Source organism: Podarcis melisellensis, assembly GCF_964234715.1.
Source record: "Podarcis melisellensis genome assembly, chromosome: 9".
In the NCBI taxonomy this organism is placed as follows: domain Eukaryota; kingdom Metazoa; phylum Chordata; class Lepidosauria; order Squamata; family Lacertidae; genus Podarcis; species Podarcis melisellensis.
The window spans coordinates 17749837-17769043 of NC_138541.1; the positions used below are offsets into that span (position 1 = coordinate 17749837).

Genomic DNA, 19207 nt, shown 5'->3' on the forward strand with positions numbered 1-19207 from the left:
CAACCAATGCCTAAGCAACCACTCACAAATTTGTATTTTAATAAAGTTGTGGCCAAAATTATGCCAAAAACCTTAAACAAAAATTCTGTGTGATGTGTGAGTTATTGGGGTGGACCTGGGGACCTCGACACGCAAATAAATGTCAGTCTTCAAGCTGCAGCTTTGAGATTGAATGTTTAAATATTCCTTGTACATGCACAACTACCATATTCAGACTCACCTTCTCCCTGATATGCTAGGTTAATGTACGGTATATGTGGTATTCTCCTCATGACAGAAAAATGTCGGTCCCCTCAAGCCAATATGTCCAGGAAAACCTTTAGTGATCAATGTGGATGAATATATAGAACAGTCAAGGGGGATCCATTCCTCTTTCCTACACAGACCATTCTGGGAGACTTTAGATGCTGGATACATTTCACTTTACAGAGTGGCAAGGAGGATACATTGCCATCATTAGGCAGAGATGAAAGAAAATCCCCAATGTTCAATACAGTTGTATGTTGACTGATCCCACCTTCACTCTGCTCAGCTTCCAATAAAGAGCCTCACACAGCTTCAATCACAGGCAAAGCTCATTACTTCAAATGAGTAGAAGCTTTTTGAGCATTTAAATATTCTTTTTCATATTTCAAAAAAGGACAGTCAGTCACTTATTCAGTATTTAATTTCCTTAAAAGAAAAAAAAAAGCACAACACATTAACGTGACTGCCTTAAACACCATCTTTGGCTTTTGCTGCAATTATAATGGCACATGTGAAAAGAAAGTTAAAACAACACCTACTGAAGTTGTGACTGCTGTCTCTTGAGATGTGCTGAGCAGTAAGCTGGTTAGATCAAGGGATGTATTAATAGCCTTCTTCATATCTTAAATGGGTCTGGAAGGAACAAAGGCAGCGTGATTATGTATAGGACAGGTAGCCATATGGTATAGTAACTTCATTTTCAGGTGCTATTTAACATCTGCCAGGGATGTCGGGAGACGTTCATTTTTCTGAAGTAACTTTGCAACCAGAACATCCGCAAGACAAAGGAAAACCAACAGTATATTGTACTCTTTTGTAATGAATTTGTAATCAAAGTTCTGATTCACTTCAGACAGGATGTGTGGTTCTTTGGATTAAAAAAGGCAGTTCTCCAATTGCAGGTATGCATCAGAGAGCTCTGTTAAAAAAGGAAACTGTGGTTGTGCTAAGCCAGTAATCAGCAGTAAGAGGAGGTATTGCATTCAGGTTCAGCATAAAATAGTTGTGGAATTAGTGGTGCCTTGAGAACAGGGGTAGAAGTCCAGCACTCCATGCAGCAGTAGGGTCTCATACGCTGCAGGGGTGGCTTACTCCATTTTTAAACAAGTGAAGTAATATGCATACTGAAATTGGAGGGGGGGTATGATGTAACTTAAGTCGGCTTCCGGTCGGCGCCAGCGTTAATGGCGGTCCTTGCTTCGAGCTCCGAAGCAGGACTGCTCCATGAGTTCGGGTCTGACCCGCTACGGCGAGCGGGGGACCCCTAAAATCACAGGCGCTGAAGCCTGTGAACAAGGAGATTCGGTGGGCACCTTTGCGCCCCCCGGTATCGCGAAAGAGCCTTTTTAAAGGCTCCGGAGCGGCAGCGGGTGTGAGCGCGGTGCTGAGGATCGCAACCCAGCCCACGGAGCGAAGCCGCGTCGCCATTGACGGAGAGCGCCGATTCCTTCCTGAATCTACCGATTGGAAATAACACCCGTGAGTAAGATTGATAAATAAAGGGAACGGGACTTTAAAACTTAAGAATTTAAGAAGATTTGGCTGAAAACGGGTCAGGCAAAATTAAGGAAGTCAGCCTCCCGGAGCTACATGTTTGACTGAGCAACGAAAAAAGTAAGCTGCATTTAAAGGGATCGTATCTATCTTTCGCAACTTAGCTAACCTGACATCGAAAGAGGACCTCCCCCCCGGAGAGTAGGAGAGGGGGGGGAGAAAAATTGACTTAATTTCGTTTGGTGGAAGAGAGAAGTTTTGGAAACGGAAGTTTTCCGCTGTCAACACCTCTGGCCAGGCTGCTGGGGCAGCGAGCGCCTGGGAGTGAATTGTCAAACTAGATGTGATATAAAGTAAGATTTATCTGAAACAAAATAACAGGACTTTAGTGGACAGAAACTGTAATATCTAAAATCGCAACAAAGTAGGGATTTTACTTGGACTTTCACTTTTGGAACTGGGTATGGCTACTTCTCTCCCTGTTTCTTTGTTTCTGCACTGGATATAATGTACTCCCTCTAGAGGTTCAAAAGAGAGACTGTTGTTGTACTGAGACAAAAACAGTGGGATTTTCCACTTGCAGCTGTCCCTGTGGGAACGACCTTGAGATATGAGCGGCCCACTGGATGAAATATCAACAAGATCCAAAGCAAAGCAGGCTCAGGCTCAAAAGAAAAGAGGCTCCTTGTCAGGAGCATCAGCTACACAGGAAAGAACAACAACGGTATCAATGGATTCCATGACACAGGCTCTACTCAGGATAAATGAATCTTTAGAAGCACTTACTAAGCAATCTACAGAGAACTCCAAGAAACTGACAGAATTGACAACAAGACTGGATTTGAACACGAAAACAATATCGTCTAACACAGATTCTATAAATCGTTTAATTCAGGAAAGCACAGAGACAAGGAAAATAGCTGAGAGCGCTAGGACCACGGCCGAGGAAACCAAAGGGAAATTTGTTCCTATTGCAAAGAAGGTATACGAACATGATGAAGCCTTGGCCCTTATGGAACTGGAGAGGAAAGGCAAGAACTTAAAATTGAGACTGGTACCTGAAGAGGAGGAGGACAAGCTTGGGGAATTTCTTACGGATAAGTTCCAAGAATTTTGGAGTGATGAGTTAGAGGGAGAGGAAGAGGACTTTGCAGTAACTACAGCCTTCCAGATTGGCAGAAAGCAAGGCAAGAAACCAAGGGATTGCTTAATTACCCTTAGATCCAAGGAAGAAAGAGACAAAATATTGAACCTACATTTCCAGAAGGCACTGGTTATTAAAAATTCCCAAATACAGATCTTTAAAGATATTCCCAGATACTTTTTGGAGGTGAGAACACAATTTAAAGACTTAGTCGACTTACTGAAACAAAACAATATTCCATTCAGGTGGGAATTCCCACAAGGATTATCCCTTAACTTCAAAGGGAAGAAAATCAAAATAAAAACAATTCAAGACAAAGAACACTTTTTGGAGAGAAACCTCGAGGATTTTCAGAAAGGAACCGTGAGAGAGAGGGAAGTACTGGACATTGCAAACCTGTCGTTTGGATTGAACCCAGCACCGACTGACGAGGAACAAGAACTTGGAGCAGTTGGCGGGAAAAATACCCAATAACAAAATGTCCCTGCAACTTCTGAGTTGGAACTGTAATGGTTTGAACCACCCCCGAAAAAGAGATCAAGTTTTTCATATATTAAAGAAAGAACAATTAGACATAATCTGTCTACAAGAAACTCATATCGCCAGGATACACAGGAAACTTTTGATAAATAAGAGATTAGGACAGGAATTTGTTTCCTCAGACAAAGTTAAGAAAAGAGGGGTGGTGATTTATGCCAAGGAAAAATGGGAACCAAAAATGATTTTTAAAGACGAGGAAGGAAGATACCTGGCAGTAGAAATTCAAATTCAAGGAGAAAAGATTTTAATTGTTGGAGTTTATGCACCTAACGAGGGGAAGGCAGAGTTCTTCAAGAAGTTGCATGAGACTTTAATGGACTTTATGGACTTTAAAATCATAATGATGGGAGATTTCAACGGAGTTGTCTCCACAAATATGGATAAGGCACAAAGACAAATAATATCTAAAGACGGGAGACTACCAAAGACTTTTTTTGAACTGACTGACACCATGGACTTGATCGATATTTGGAGAACTAGGAACCCTCTGGAAAGAGAGGGAACCTTTTTCTCGGAAGCAAAAATGACCTGGACTAGAATTGATCAAATTTGGATTTCTAGCAACCTGGCACCAAGAGTGAAAAAAACAGAAATCTGCACAAAAACCTGTTCCGACCATAATGCAGTCAAGATGGAAATGAAATTAACAACGGCTGGAACCTTCAGATGGAGAATGAATGACACCCTATTCAGAGATGAAGAAATATATCAAAAGGCCCCAAAAATACTGAAGGATTATTTTGAGATAAATTTGAGAATGGAGGTGGAAAAAAGAATAGTATGGGACGCAAGTAAGGCCGTGATGCGCGGATTCCTAATTCAGCAAAATTCCATAAAGAGGAAGAAACAAAATGAGAGGAAGGAAAAGATCTTGAACCAGATAAAAGAAGGAGAAAAGAAATTGCGATCCAAACCGAAGTCTCATGAGATCCTAAGAGAAATAAAATACTATCAGACGCAATACATGGAATTGATGAACCAAGAAATAGAATGGAAGATAAAGCAAATGAGACAAAAGACGTTTGAATCGGCAGATAAATGTGGGAAACTGCTGTCATGGCAACTGAAAAAGAGGCAAAAACTAAACACTGTGACATCCCTGGAAATAGATGGGAAAATCATTAATAAACCAAATGAAATAAGTAACTGTTTTCAAAGCTTTTTCAAAAAACTGTATGCACAAGGGCCTACAAACGAACAAGAAATAGAGGAATTTGTTAAAAGATATGGACTACCAAAGATTTCTGATCAAAATAAAAGGATTTTGAATGAAAAAATTACAGAACAAGAAATAGAGGGTGCCATCCAGAATATGAAACTGGGGAAATCACCAGGACCAGACGGTTTGACTGCGAAATACTATAAAGATCTTAAAGAATGGTTAATACAGCCATTGAAGGAAGTATGCAACCAGATATTAGAGGGGAAAAAGGCTCCCGAATCGTGGAGAGAAGCATTCATCACACTTATACCGAAGACAGAGACTGAGAAACATCAAGTTAAAAACTACCGCCCTATATCACTCTTGAATGTGGATTACAAAATCTTTGCAGACGTATTGGCGAAAAGATTTAAGAGAGTTTTGGTGGAGGAGATTCATAAGAACCAAACAGGCTTTCTCCCAGGGAGACACATGTCAGATAATGTGAGGAACATTATAGACATTTTGGAGTTGTTAGAGGTGGACATCAACAGAAAGGCGGTTTTGATCTTTGTGGACGCGGAGAAGGCCTTTGACAACATTTCTTGGAAATTTATGAAGAAGAATCTCCATGGGATGGGGGTAAGCCAAGGGTTTGAAAACGGTATAGGTGCAATATACTCTGAACAAAGAGCTAAACTAATTGTGAACAATGTGGTAATGGACAAAATACCAATAGAGAAAGGCACACAACAGGGATGCCCTATATCCCCTTTACTTTTTATATCTGTCCTGGAGGTTTTATTAAATATGATTAGAAAGGACCAGCTGGTAAAAGGAATACAGGTCGGATCTAAACAATACAAGCTAAGGGCATTTGCAGATGATTTGGTGTTAACTTTGCAACAGCCAGGAGCTAGTACCAAAAGAGTTCTAGAACTAATGGAGTTATTTGGCCAGGTCGCAGGATTTAAACTAAACAAACAGAAAACAAAGGTGCTGGAAAAAAATCTAACAAAAGAGGAGAAAGATAGGTTTCAAAGTGAAACTGGGTTGGAAATAGCAAAAAAGGTTAAGTACCTGGGGGTAAATCTAACATCTAAAAATGTGAATCTATTTAAAGATAACTACGAAAAATGTTGGACAGAAGTTAAAAAAGATCTAGACATATGGTCTAGGCTGTAACTTTCCTTGTTAGGCCGAATTGCTGTTATTAAGATGAATGTATTGCCAAGAATGTTGTTTTTATTTCAGACGTTGCAGATTCTAGACAAAATGGACTGTTTCAAGAAGTGGCAGAAAGATATATCTAAATTTGTCTGGCAGGGCAAAAAGCCCAGAATAAAATTTAAGATTTTAACTGATGCAAAAGATAGAGGGGGCTTCGCCCTGCCAGACTTAAGACTTTATTATGAATCAGCAGCATTTTGCTGGTTGAAGCAATGGCTACTTCTTGAAGACACAGACATTCTGGATCTGGAAGGATACGATAATAGTTTTGGTTGGCATGCATATCTGTGGTATGACAAGGTAAAGGTCTATAAAAGTTTTAAAAACCATATTGTCAGGAAAGCATTGTATAATGTTTGGAATAGATACAAAGATTTACTGGAAAATAAAACCCCTAGGTGGTTGTCACCAATGGAAGCGAAAGCAGTGAAAAAAATTAACATGGACTCTAATTGGCCTAAGTATTGTGAAATTTTAGAATATGATGGTGAAAAACTGAAGCTACAAAGTTTTGAGAAGCTAAAGCATAAAGTTCGAGATTGGTTACACTACCGTCAGATAAATGAGATGTTTAAGCAGGACAGGAAACTTGGTTTTCAGAAGGAGAGGTCAAAGTTAGAAACAGAATTGTTAGAATCCAATACTAAGAATTTATCTAAAATGTATAATCTGCTGCTGAAATGGAATACACAGGATGAAACGGTGAAATCAGCCATGATCAAATGGGCACAGGATATCGGTCATGATATTATGTTTGATGACTGGGAACAGTTATGGACCACCGGTGTTAAATTTACGGCATGTAATGCCTTGAAAGAGAATATAATGGAAATGATTTATAGGTGGTACATGACCCCAGTCAAACTTGCAAAGATCTATCATCTGCCCAATAACAAATGTTGGAAATGTAAGGAGGCTGAAGGTACTTTTTATCATCTTTGGTGGACTTGCCCGAAGATTAAAGCCTACTGGGAAATGATCTATAATGAAATTAAGAAAGTCCTTAAGTGGACATTTGTAAAGAAACCGGAGGCTTTTCTCTTGGGCATGGTCGGCCAATTGGTATCAAAGAAGGATAAGACATTTTTTATGTATGCAACCACAGCAGCAAGAATCCTGTTGGCAAAGTATTGGAAGATGCAAGAACTACCTACTCTGGAAGAATGGCAATCGAAGGTGACGGAATATATGGGACTGGCAGAGATGACCGGCAGAATCCGTGACCAGAGGAAAGAGACAGGGGAAGAGGACTGGGGGAAATTTAAAACATATTTAAAAAACTACTGTAAAATTGTGGACTGATAAGATGTTAAGGGGTAAGAAACAAAGAAATACAGCGGTAAATCTTAAACTTGAAGAAAATTTAAAAAGGGACTTGATTAAAGATTGATTGATGAGTTGCTCGAAAAAATGGCGAAACAAGGATGTGGCGAAGGGAAGGCATGGGGAAGTCAATTTTTGTTGTTTGTTTTTGATGTTTGTGTTTGTTTGTTTTGTATTGTTTTTAATATGTGGAAAACTAATAAAAAATATTATATTTAAAAAAAAATGATGTAACTTAAGTCGTTGTTGTCGGCATCCGCATCTATCACGAAAGACAAGGGGGTTAAGTCAAACCTCTATTCTAGTGGCACTGAAGTGGCCTCCCCAGGGTGCAAGCCTGGGCAGAGTTTGGAGGTCCAGGGTTGCCCAGATGAAAAGAGCCCCCTCTTGGCCTTGCTGATGTGGTCCAAAGGAAAGCAGAACGATACGTTTGGCACCAGTTTGGTTGCAGGAGTCACTGGAAGGAGACGTACAAGGCACCTTCCAACCATCTTAGGTATTCCTCTCTGGATTTGTGTATGGTTTACTCCAGGCTTCCTCAACTTCGGCCCTCCAGATGTTTTGAGACTACAGTTCTCAGCATTCCTGACCACTGGTCCTGCTCGCTAGGGATCATGGGAGTTGTAGGCCGAGGTTGAGGAAGCCTGGTTTACTCCTTAGCCTTTTCTTCTCCTGAAGATATCCTGCAAGGCATTGGAGGTTTAGGATCAGAGTTTTCCTTCTCCTAGATGGGATTCCTTCCCAGCTGCCCCTCACTTCCCTCTGCAGCATGTGCAGAAACTGCCTTCTTGACAGTTGGGCTCACTATTGGTCAAGTCCACTCGATCAGCCAGAGCAATCTGCAGGGAAAGGGTTTGAGACCCATCAGCAATATGCATCTGATACCAGCTAGATTTTCAGAGTGAGCAATGTCTTTCAGTGTGATAAGTCTGCCTGGCTTTTGCTTTCTTATCCTAATTTGCTACCTTAAAACTTGACACCTTCCTGACTTTGGGCTCATCCACACCCCTTCTTCTCCAATGTATATAGTAGAATCCCCAAACCCTTTTCTGGTGCAGGAGCTTTGGAGCAAGCTGATCCAGTTCAGAAAATGTTGCTGCTGCTGCTGCTGCTGCTGTTTTCACAGCTATTTTTATGTTGGTGCTATTGATTTGTGTTTATTGATCTGCTTTTACGTGTTTTGAATTTTGGTTTCCACTTTTATTATTGAGAACTGCCTTGATGATCTGTGTTGGGTTGAAGGGCAGGAAATGAGTTCTCTGAAGAAACAGAAGTATAACAAACAACTCAACAAAAGGCCTGTTGGCACGGTCCAACCACAGTTAAGCACTCTTTTATCACAAATATGTCATTTCACATCAATAGAAGTTTAACACAAAATCTGATAGTACAATAAGAGAGATGAGAACAGTGTTGTTATCTTCTCATTTGGCGATAAAACAAAAATAACCCCCCTCCACTACTCCCCACATCTATTCCTTTAACCAGTCAACATTTCCCAATAGAATGCATTTAGTTTTTGAAAAAAGGCAGAGTTTTGACATAATGAGAAAATATTAAATTAAAAAGGTCTTTTTGTGCATGGGTGAAACCTCAGCAAAAGAGTAACATTCAATTAGAAAACAACTCTAGAAAGGGCTGCCAAATTGCATTGAATTTATCTGATCTCTCTTTCTTACAGTACATGATTCATTTTTTTAATGGCGAAGTCTTAAAGGTCTTCAACCCAATTTTCGATTAGAGGCAAAGGACATGATTACCAGAACTGTAACATGATATGCTTTGCTACAAATGATGCTCTGGCAGTGCAGAGTATAGTAGATTTTTGGAGCTTCCAGATTTCAAGGATGTGTCCCAGAAAAAAGATGTTTAAATGAGAGTTCTGACATGAAGGACAGGAGTACGTTATTTCTGTCGATGGTATCTTTCTAAAAGGACACAATAGTAGGGCCTTTCCAAATTATGCGGATGAGAGTCTCTTGTGAGCCATCATTTCTGCACCACTTATTTTTCAAAATTCTTATATACAAAAGGCTTTTTTGAAGGCCAGTGAATTTCAAGTACAATTTTTTTGCTGAATGAGCCTAAGACAACAGATGATATGGTTAATGATTTAATGGCATCCTTCCATTGTTGCATTCTGAATCATGAACCCAATTAGCTCTTAGGTAGTTCATGTTGAGTTTATGGCTATCAAAGATGATCTTATATAAGACGTCAAACTCAGTCTAAGAAAAAATGCAAAGCCTTTAAAAGTTTTAGGATTAATTGTTCAGAGGTACCAGTAGTTAGAGCAGCAAACAAACTTATAGAATAATCACAAATGCATTTGATTGAATCAATATTCTGCTCAGTCAGGAAGTGCATAGACTTGGATACAAAACTACAAAAGGGGTTAAAATCATAACTAAAATCATAGCTCACATTCAAAAAATCAGCCCACTTTTCCCACTGGAGTTGTTTTGTAGAAATGCCACATTAAATATTTTTCATAAAGATTATCGTATTTTTCCATGTATAAGACTAGGTTTTTTAACCAAAAAATTAGGTTTAAAATTGGGACTTGTCATATACACAGGTAGTGCTGAGGGGTGTTTTCTTAATTTGGAGTCCCCCCAAACAGGGGGCATCTTATACACAGAAAAATACGGTAGTTTTGGTAGAAAGCAGATTCCTTATGTTCTCTCTCACACACTCACTTTAAATGGTAAATTATTTCTTCAGTATCTCAAAAGGCTATGGCGGCTTGGGCAACATGCAAATGTATTTAAATAAAAGGGAACAGGTGAATTGATTAAGGCTGTGATCTTAAGCACTAGTGAGTGAGTCTTGTTGAGCAGAGTGGAATTCATTTCTAAGTTGACAGCACAAGACCTTAATTTGACAGAAGTCCTCAACTACTCACAAGGGTTTCCAGTTTGCTTCAGTAGTGACACTGGTGTCCATAAGAAAGACCAAGATAAACATCCAAAAGCAGTTATTTCCCACCCGTCACTTACATTTGAAATATCTGCTTCTTTTTGAACTTTCAGATATAACCTGATGCCAATAGGCAAAAGAATAATATCTCCCAACTCTCTCCTCACTCTCTCCTACCCTCTCCCCAACTGCAAGATGTCTATGAGAAAAGTGTCTCTCACCAAATGCAAACAAACTGAATTGAAAGTGGAGACAACAGATTCCCCTTCCCTGTTTATCTGTTTGCTTTGTAACACAAAAAAACCTTAATAAAAACTAATTTTTTAAAAAAGCTTATAGCCAAGTTTGTATCTATTCTGCTCTCTCCCCTTAGCAGAGTTGCTATTTGGATGGATGTATAAGGAATATATTTAAAATAAACAAATCTGGGCAACTGTTTTGCTGAGATAGGGTTGAAGGCTATAAATCAAATGACGGTTTAGAATTTTTTTTCTATTGCTCATGAAAATGAATGTTCTCCTCTCTCTCACTCTTTCTCCCGCAGAGAGCTGATATAGGCATTTCCGCATTAACCATCACACCAGATCGGGAAAATGTGGTCGATTTTACCACCCGTTACATGGACTATTCAGTGGGTGTGCTGCTTCAGAAGGCTGAAAAGACAATGGACATGTTTGCCTGCTTAGCACCATTTGACCTCTCCCTCTGGGCCTGTATAGCTGGCACAGTGCTGCTGGTTGGACTTTTGGTATATCTCTTAAATTGGCTCAATCCACCACGTCTGCAAATGGGATCAATGACGTCAACGACTCTCTACAACTCTATGTGGTTTGTTTATGGATCCTTCGTGCAGCAAGGTAAGGGGGGGGGGAATATTACCTTAGCAAATGACAGGGAGGCCAGCTCTTATTATAGGGATGCAGGACCTGTGTGGCTCTCCAGATGCTGTTGGACTCCAATTACCATCAGTCCCAGCCAAGATGGCCAATGGTCAGGGATGATGGGAGTTGTAGTGCAACAACATCTGGAGGGCTACACAATCCCCAAACCTGGCTATGTGGCAGAGAACATGCTTTGCATGAGTACATGTATGTGCAATTTATTAAGCTCCTAAAAGAGACTATGCCTTTTAAAGAGTTTGTTTAAAAGACGAAGAAAAGGGAAAAAAGAAGACTGCCTACAGGCTTCTATTCTGGGAAGAGACATGACCCATTTTCTTTTAGTTATGCCATGTTTTATGATTTATGTGTGTACAATTTTGTAACAAGGAAAAAAAACCGAAGGGCTGTCTGATGAAAAAGGGAGCCAGTTTGTTTTCTCCTGGTCCAGAGGGTAGGAGCTGAACCAATGGGTTCCAAAGAAAAGAAAGGAAGTTCTGATGAAACATGAGGAATACCTTTCTGACACTAAGAACTGTTTGACAGTGGATGGAATGATGCACTCTTCTTGCTTGAAAGTTTTTAAGCAGAGGTTGGATTGCAATATCAGGAATTATTTGGTTGTGATTCTTGCATTGCAGCAGGTTGGACTAGATGACCCTTGGAGGCCCCTCCAACTCTGCAGTTCTATGAATCTATGACTCGTGATGATAGTAGCTTGGAAAAGAATGAATGGAATAAGAAAACAGTGTGAAAAATGATTGAGTAAAGAGATGAATCCTGAAATGAGCGTGAGAATGAGTAAGCTTAATGAGCAGCTAAGGAAAATGTATCTAAGCAAGATAGATGTGGCAGAGAAATAAGATTAGAGGCAGACAAGCAGAGAAACTGTGGTGGTAGAGAGTGTAAAAGAATAGAAACCTGGCAGTGTCAGGCGATGAACTTGAGGGCAAATGTGTATCCTGAAGTCAAGCAGATAGAGCCAAGCAGGCCGGCTAAAGGTCAGGGATAATAATAATAATAATAATAATAATAATAATAATAATAATAATAATTTATTTGTACCCTGCCCATCTGGGCAGCTTCCAACAAAGATTAAAAATACATTAAAATGTCACACATTAAAACTTCCCTGAACAGGGCTGCCTTCAGATGTCTTCTAAATGTCAGGTAGTTGTTTATCTCTTTGACATCTGGTGGGAGGGTGTTCCACAGGGCGGGCGCCACTACCGAGAAGGCCGTCTGGCTGGTTCTCTGTAGCTTTGCTTCTTGCAGTGAGGGAACCACCAGAAAGCCCTCGACGCTGGACCTCAGTGTCCGGGTAGAACGATGGGGTGGAGACGCTCCTTCAGGTATACTGGCAAAGGCATGTGCCTGGATTGAAGTAAAAAGAAACATATACAGGTCTTTAGCGCAACCACTGCTACTTGACTGGCCCTCCAGTGTCATCTGACTCCCCAGAATGGGAGCATGACAGGCTATGCTATTCATTTCTGAGCTAAATTGCCTGCTCTTCTTTCCCCCGGCTAGCACTCCAACAGAACCAGGCTTCCTCAATCTGGTTCATGGGTTCTAGTTTCAGGCTTCTGGCAACTAGAAAACAATGAGAATTTTTCACCTTTCACCTGTTTTGGGGGGATGCTTCTTTAAAGGACTCCATCCACTTATCTCTGTTTCCCCAAACTTCTCACTCTGTGAACAGGATGGGAATGTGTCTCAACAATTCAACTCCTTTTCAAGTCTCCTGCTTCTCTCAGTTTTCCTCACCAAGCCCACAGTTCCCTCTCAGCATTTCTGCTTTATCTCAACACGCTGAGAGAAGAGGCATGGCCACCAGAACAACCTGCTTCATTGCTGCAGCTTCCTGCACAGATTTCCTCCTCATACTTATATGCATTTATCTCCTTCTGCATGGTTAAAATCATGCTTTCCCAGGAGCATGCAGATGAATGCATAAAGACATGTGGACACCTTAAGCTGAACAAGCAAAGAAGCATGGAAGAGGCAACCCTATTCCCCCATCCAGTGTAGTGTGTGAACATCTGTCTACGGGCCCTTCCAGACAGGTTTGTTCTACAACATGTCATTGACATGATAATAGTGCATTAGTCATGGATTTATACTGGATTGTCCACACAGAATTCCACTTACTTAGTTACTCTGTCAGGCTTCACAAATACTGCTCCATCATTGCCATTTGGAGCGGCACACTTGTGCTATGGCGCAACAAGAGCAGGACAACAACAACTGGATGTTTGTGATAGGAGAGGTTACAGGATTTCAGCAGGAAGCTACAGGACTGTGAAGGTATCAGCATGTCCACCCAAAGACCTTTGAAGCTGCAGAACGTATTGAAAGGGGGATCTTTTATAACCACCCCAATACCATCATGAGCACAAATAATCACAAAAGTGCAACAGGAAAGGGCATGAATGGGGAGATTCAGTGGGCTCCTTGGGGACGGTGGACTAGAAATTAAATAAATAATGTGATCAAGAATTATTACAGTAGCCATCATTGCAATGGGCAGATCTGAAACATCAGTAAAGTTTGTTTCAAGCCTGTAGGATTTCCAGTTTATTAAGTAACAGTGTAAGAGGAACAGAACATTTCCCCCTCTGCAACTTCGAAACAGTCTCTGTTTCTGTCGGTAGTTTATTCAGTGCATAAAGCAAATACTGTATTCTGGGGCACAGTCGGAGAGAAACCTCTCTGACCTCAGCTTCAGCAGTGCCCTTGGGTCCTGTGGCTGACTTCGCTGACATGCTGCCTGCCCCGTCGGCTCGTTTCGCTTCCGCTCCGTTTGTCTTAGACCTACCAACTCTTCCCTGACCTTCTTGGCTACGTTCCCCATTCCCTCCAGCTTTCAAATCTACCTATATTATCCCCCAGTGTCATCTATCCTCTCCATTTTCTGAGTCAGCTGTCAGGGAACTGCCATCTAAAGCGCCGGGGGCGCAAAGGCTCACTGAGGTTGAGAGAGGAGTAGCAGCGGAAGAGGGAACCAGTAGAGGGCGAGCAAGAACTCCAAGGGAAAGTGAGTCGGAGGGATGGCTCAGAGACACTTCCAGCGAAAACAGTGGGGAGGTCTCAGGACCTCCTATAGGGACACCCACACCTCGCCGGAAACTGTCACGCCGAGAGGCCAGACGACGTGTTTCCGTTAAAGAGCTTTTATGTTGGAAAAGATTCCGAAAGCAGCCACTTTCGGATTCTACTAGTGATTGACGCAGCCATGCTGGAGGGGCTCCGTCACAGGCAGAGGTTTGAAAACCTGATCAAACTCTGAGGGACTTGCATTTTACGCACAAGCAGCTCATCGTCCCATCACAGCAATCCGAAAGTCACCGAAAGCCAGCTTGTGCAGGGAGAAGCATCATGAGCAACCCAGCCGGAACCGGAGGAGCAGGAGCAGCTGGAGGGGGTCCAAGCCTGGAAGAAAGGTACAGGGCGTTGGAGATCCAGTTGGAGCTGCAAACGGCGAGGCTTGAGGAGAGGAGGGCTCAGGATGCAGAAAAGGGAAAAGAGAAAACCACCCCGCTCGCCAGAAAGGTGCCAGGATTGGTGCAGAAATTCGGGGGGGATCCCAGGAACTATCATGCCTTTAGAACAGAGATGCAATACGCTCTAAACTTGCAGTTTGATGACTTCCCCGACGAGGAATCGCGAGTGGCTTTTGTGATTGGCCATCTCGAATCCGGGGCGAAAGATTGGGTTAGACCCCTGATGGCAGCGAATAATGAGATCCTAAAGGACACGAGGAAGTTTTTTCGTGCCATGGACCTGATGTTTTCCAGCGATATTGAGCAGGGGGTGGTGCGAAGGCAGTTAATGGCTTGCCAGCAAGGAAGCAGATCTGTCCGTGAGTACTGGACTGAATTTACTATGCTGATTCATAAATTGGGGTGGGACCTATCGGCGGAGCCCATCCAAATGCTTTTCGAAGAGGGGCTTTCTTCAACCGTCAAAGATGAGCTTTCCCGGGGGCCCAGGGCGGAGTCTATGGATCAGTTAACCAAATCTGCGCTGTCCATAGGAGCGCGCCAGGAGGCGAGGGCTTTGGAAAAGCGGGAAGGGAAAGGAGACCGTTGGAGGGAGTTCCGCATTCCAGACATTCCAGAGCCACCTTTCCCGCCGGCAGAGCCGATGGAAGTTGGAACAGCGCGGGCGCGCGCAGTTTCAAATCCCAGTGAAGGGCGGAAGAAGGAGGGAAAGAGCACCAAGAGATGTTATCTCTGCCAACAGCCAGGGCACTTTGCCAGAGTCTGCCCACAAAGAAAGGAATGGCAAGGGATGGCAGGAGCTGTTGGGGGAAAGGAAGAGGAAGGCAAGGAGCAAGTAAAAGCCAACGCCTGGCTGCCACCGTCGGGGCACAGCAGCCAGGCCAAAGAGCAGTGAAAGTGCCCACGCCGGAACCTCCCAGACCCGCTTTAGTGATAGAGGTGTTACTAGAACTGCCAAACGGACACCCACTAAAGATCAAGGCGCTTTTGGATTCAGGCAGCTCCTGTAATTTCATGAGTAAGGAGTTTGCAGCTGAGCATCAGATACAGACCATCCCTTTAAGTAACCCCTTGCAGGTGACTACGATTGACGGCAGAGAGCTGTTGGGGGGAGAAGTTAGCCAACAGACTGTCCCGATGATAATGAGGGTGGCAAGGCACACCGAACAGATAGCGTTTAATGTGGCCATCCTGGGAGGAGCGCCCATCATTTTGGGGATGAGCTGGCTGGCGCTACACGATCCGCTAGTGGGCTGGCATCAGAGGGTGGTCTCCTTTGGGTCAGCGCATTGCCTAGAACACTGCAAGGAGGGGAAGGTTTCGGGAGGAGACAGAGTCACCCTAGCCGGGATGGAAGTAATGGACAAAGGGAAGGTGCCCCCGCAATACGCAGATCTGAGCAACGTATTCAGCGAAAGGGAAGCAGACAAACTGCCACCGCATAGACCCTTTGACTGTCAAATCAACCTACTCCCTGGGGCCCAACTCCCAGTAGGCAAGCTGTACGCCATGTCAGACAGGGAGATGCAGGAGCTGAGGGAGTTCATTGACAAAAACCTGAAGCGAGGTTTCATCAGAGAGTCCCGAGCGGTGGGGGGCAGCCCAGTGTTTTTTGTGGACAAAAAGAACACAGACAAACCGAGACTGGTGTGTGACTTTAGGGCCCTCAATGCAGTGTCGGAACCCCTGGCTTTCCCTATGCCCCGAATTGATGACATTTTGACCAGAGTAAGGAAGGGAAAGATTTTTACAAAGCTGGACCTGCGGGGGGCGTACAATCTGAGACGCATAAGGAAGGGAGATGAATGGAAGACCACCATGTTTACCCCTTTGGGAGCCTTTGAATACCTCGTTATGCCCTTCGGTCTACAAGGGGGCTCCGCGTGTTTTCAAGCTTTTATAAACCACGTTCTGGGACCTTTGCTCTACAAGAATTGTGTGGCCTTTTTAGACGACGTGTTGGTGTATTCGGAAGATGAGGAACAGCATGTGAGGGACGTTCGAGAAGTGTTGGGCAGGCTGCAAGCCAACCAGCAGTGGGTGAAACTGGAGAAGTGCCAGTTTCATACCAAGGAGGTGGAATTCCTGGGGTACCGCTTGTCAGACAAGGGATTGGCCATGGATCCAGGCAAGGTCCAAGCGGTACTGGAATGGAAGACACCGAAGACCAAGAAGGACGTGCAAAGATTCTTGGGGTTTGGGAACTTTTATCGGAAGTTCATCAAGAACTTTGCCCACTTGACGGCGCCCATCACCGACTGCCTCAGCAGCAAGAAGAAATTTGTTTGGACGGTAGAGGCGGATCGAGCCTTTGAAGAACTGAAAAGGGCTTTCGCCTCGGAAGAACAACTTCTGCATGTGGATTTACGAAAACCCATGAGAGTGGAAACCGATGCATCCGACCGGGCGGTAGGGGCGGTCCTTCTTCAACCGGGTAGGAGTGCGTCGGAGTGGAGACCGTGTGCCTTCTTCTCGCGGAAGCTGAATAAATCCGAGAGGAATTACACGGTGTATGACAGGGAACTACTTGCCATTCACGAAGCATTCCGGAGGTGGAGACATTTATTAATTGGGGCACAACACAAGGTGCAAGTGTGCACCGACCACAAGAATTTAGAGTATTGGAGAACAGCTCGAGTGCTCAACCAACGACAAGTGAGATGGGCACAGGAATTCTCCAAATTCAACTTTGAAATTTGTTATGTGCCAGGCCCAGAAAACGTCAGGGCGGACGCGCTCTCACGCAAACCAGAGTATTGGGAAGGGGAGGGGGTGATCGAAGAGAGACATGTCATCCCTGAGGACCGCTGGGTGTGTGGGGCGGCGCTGGTGGGGCAACGAGAACTGGTAGAGGAAACGGAAAATGATGAATATGCCCAGGATAAGCTCAGAGGTCTCAGGGGGGAGGGCGAGAGTCCCGGAGGTTTTGAGGAAAGAAATGGGGCATTGTATTACAAAGGGGCACTGTATATACCCGAAGGTGAATTGAGGGGGAGAGTACTCAAGCAGTTGCATGATAGCCCCACGGCGGGACATTTTGGACAACACAAGACCATGTGGTTGGTTACCAGGGAATTTTGGTGGCCTAAGGTGAGGGAAGATGTAAGGGAGTATGTAAGAGGGTGTGACCAATGTCAGCGAGCCAAAGGGGAAAGAAGGGCGCCGGCAGGGTTATTAGAACCATTACCCACACCAGAACGGCCTTGGGAAGCGATATCAATAGATTTTATGACGGATCTGCCAAAGTCCAAGGGGAAAACAGCCATCATGGTAGTAGTAGACCTGTTAACTAAGATGTGCCACTTTGTAGCATGCTCACATGCAGTCACAGCGGAAGAAACAGCGAAGTTGTTTGTAGAACACATCTTTAGGTTGCACGGGGCTCCCTTGAGGGTGATCTCAGATCGCGGCAAACAATTTACTTCCAGGTTCTGGAGGAAGCTCATGAGCTTGCTGCACGTGGAAGTCAATTTTTCAACTGCCCGGCACCCTGAAACCAACGGGCAGGCGGAAAGAGCAAATGGCATTCTTCAACAATATCTGAGGTGTTATGTCAATGACAGAGAGAACGATTGGGTCGAAAAGTTGGCGTTGGCAGAATTTGCCTACAATAATGCGGAGAATGTGTCCACAGGGATGAGTCCCTTTTTGGCTAATTACGGGTGTCACCCCAGGGCATTTCCAGGGGAAGGAGGGGAGAGATGGAGCGTCCCAGCGGCTGAACATTTTGTAGAAGAGATGGAAGCGATCCATCATCAGCTCCAGCTCAACTTAGAAAGGGCTAAGGCACAATATAAGAAGCAGGCAGACAAGAACAGAAGGGATGGTGAAACCATAAGGGTGGGGGATCAAGTGTGGTTGTCAACCCAAGGGTTGCCGTTCAAAGGGGGTTGTAAGAAATTGAGGCCCAGAAGATTGGGACCCTTTGAGGTCATTCAGCAGGTCAACCCGGTAGCTTTCAAACTCCGATTACCCAACCACATGAAATTGCACCCAGTGTTCCACAGGTCGTTACTGTCACCATACAGGGGGGGACGTGAAGGGGAGTACGTCAGGGGACCAGCCTTGGAAGAGAGGGAACGCCGCAACCATGTAGCGGAAATCCTCGATTCCAGGTGGAAGGGAAATCAGGTGGAGTATTTGGTGGCGTGGGAAGGGGAACCGGAGTCAGAAAACACCTGGGTAAGTGCAGAGGAAGTCAATGACGAGGTTTTAACAGAAACGTTCCACCAAAGGTTCCCGAGGAAACCTCAGCCGATAGCAAGGTTTAGGAGGGAGTATTTCGGCACCACCGATGAGGAAGAGGAAATGGAAGGGTTCGCGGAGTCGGAGTTGGAAGAGGGAGTGGACTCCGATGACGAAGAGTACCGAGAGAGTAGGAACAGCAACAAGTGGAGGGAAGTGTTCGCTACGTCGGAAGATGAGGGAGGTTCTTTCAGGGGTTTTACCTCCTCACCGCCAGTAGGGGAGGAGACGGGAGGGGGTGAAGGGGGCCCTGGAGGGGAGGTGGATGTCAGGGAACTGCCATCTAAAGCGCCGGGGGCGCAAAGGCTCACTGAGGTTGAGAGAGGAGTAGCAGCGGAAGAGGGAACCAGTAGAGGGCGAGCAAGAACTCCAAGGGAAAGTGAGTCGGAGGGATGGCTCAGAGACACTTCCAGCGAAAACAGTGGGGAGGTCTCAGGACCTCCTATAGGGACACCCACACCTCGCCGGAAACTGTCACGCCGAGAGGCCAGACGACGTGTTTCCGTTAAAGAGCTTTTATGTTGGAAAAGATTCCGAAAGCAGC

The 19207-nt window shown here is 44.1% G+C and overlaps 1 protein-coding gene across 7 annotated transcripts in view; it reads left to right on the forward strand.

The window, feature by feature from the left end:
• Positions 1 to 19207, forward strand: part of GRID2 (glutamate ionotropic receptor delta type subunit 2) — a 792384-nt gene that overhangs the window by 619327 nt on the left and 153850 nt on the right. For all 7 annotated transcript variants that reach the window (XR_014171606.1, XR_014171607.1, XM_081924868.1 and 4 more), the window contains exon 11: positions 10582 to 10894. Coding sequence is in view for 5 of the 7 variants with exons in the window: in XM_081924868.1 (XP_081780994.1) it covers positions 10582 to 10894 (313 nt within the window). In the remaining 2 variants the exon portion in view is untranslated. The remainder of the gene's footprint in view (positions 1 to 10581; positions 10895 to 19207) is intronic.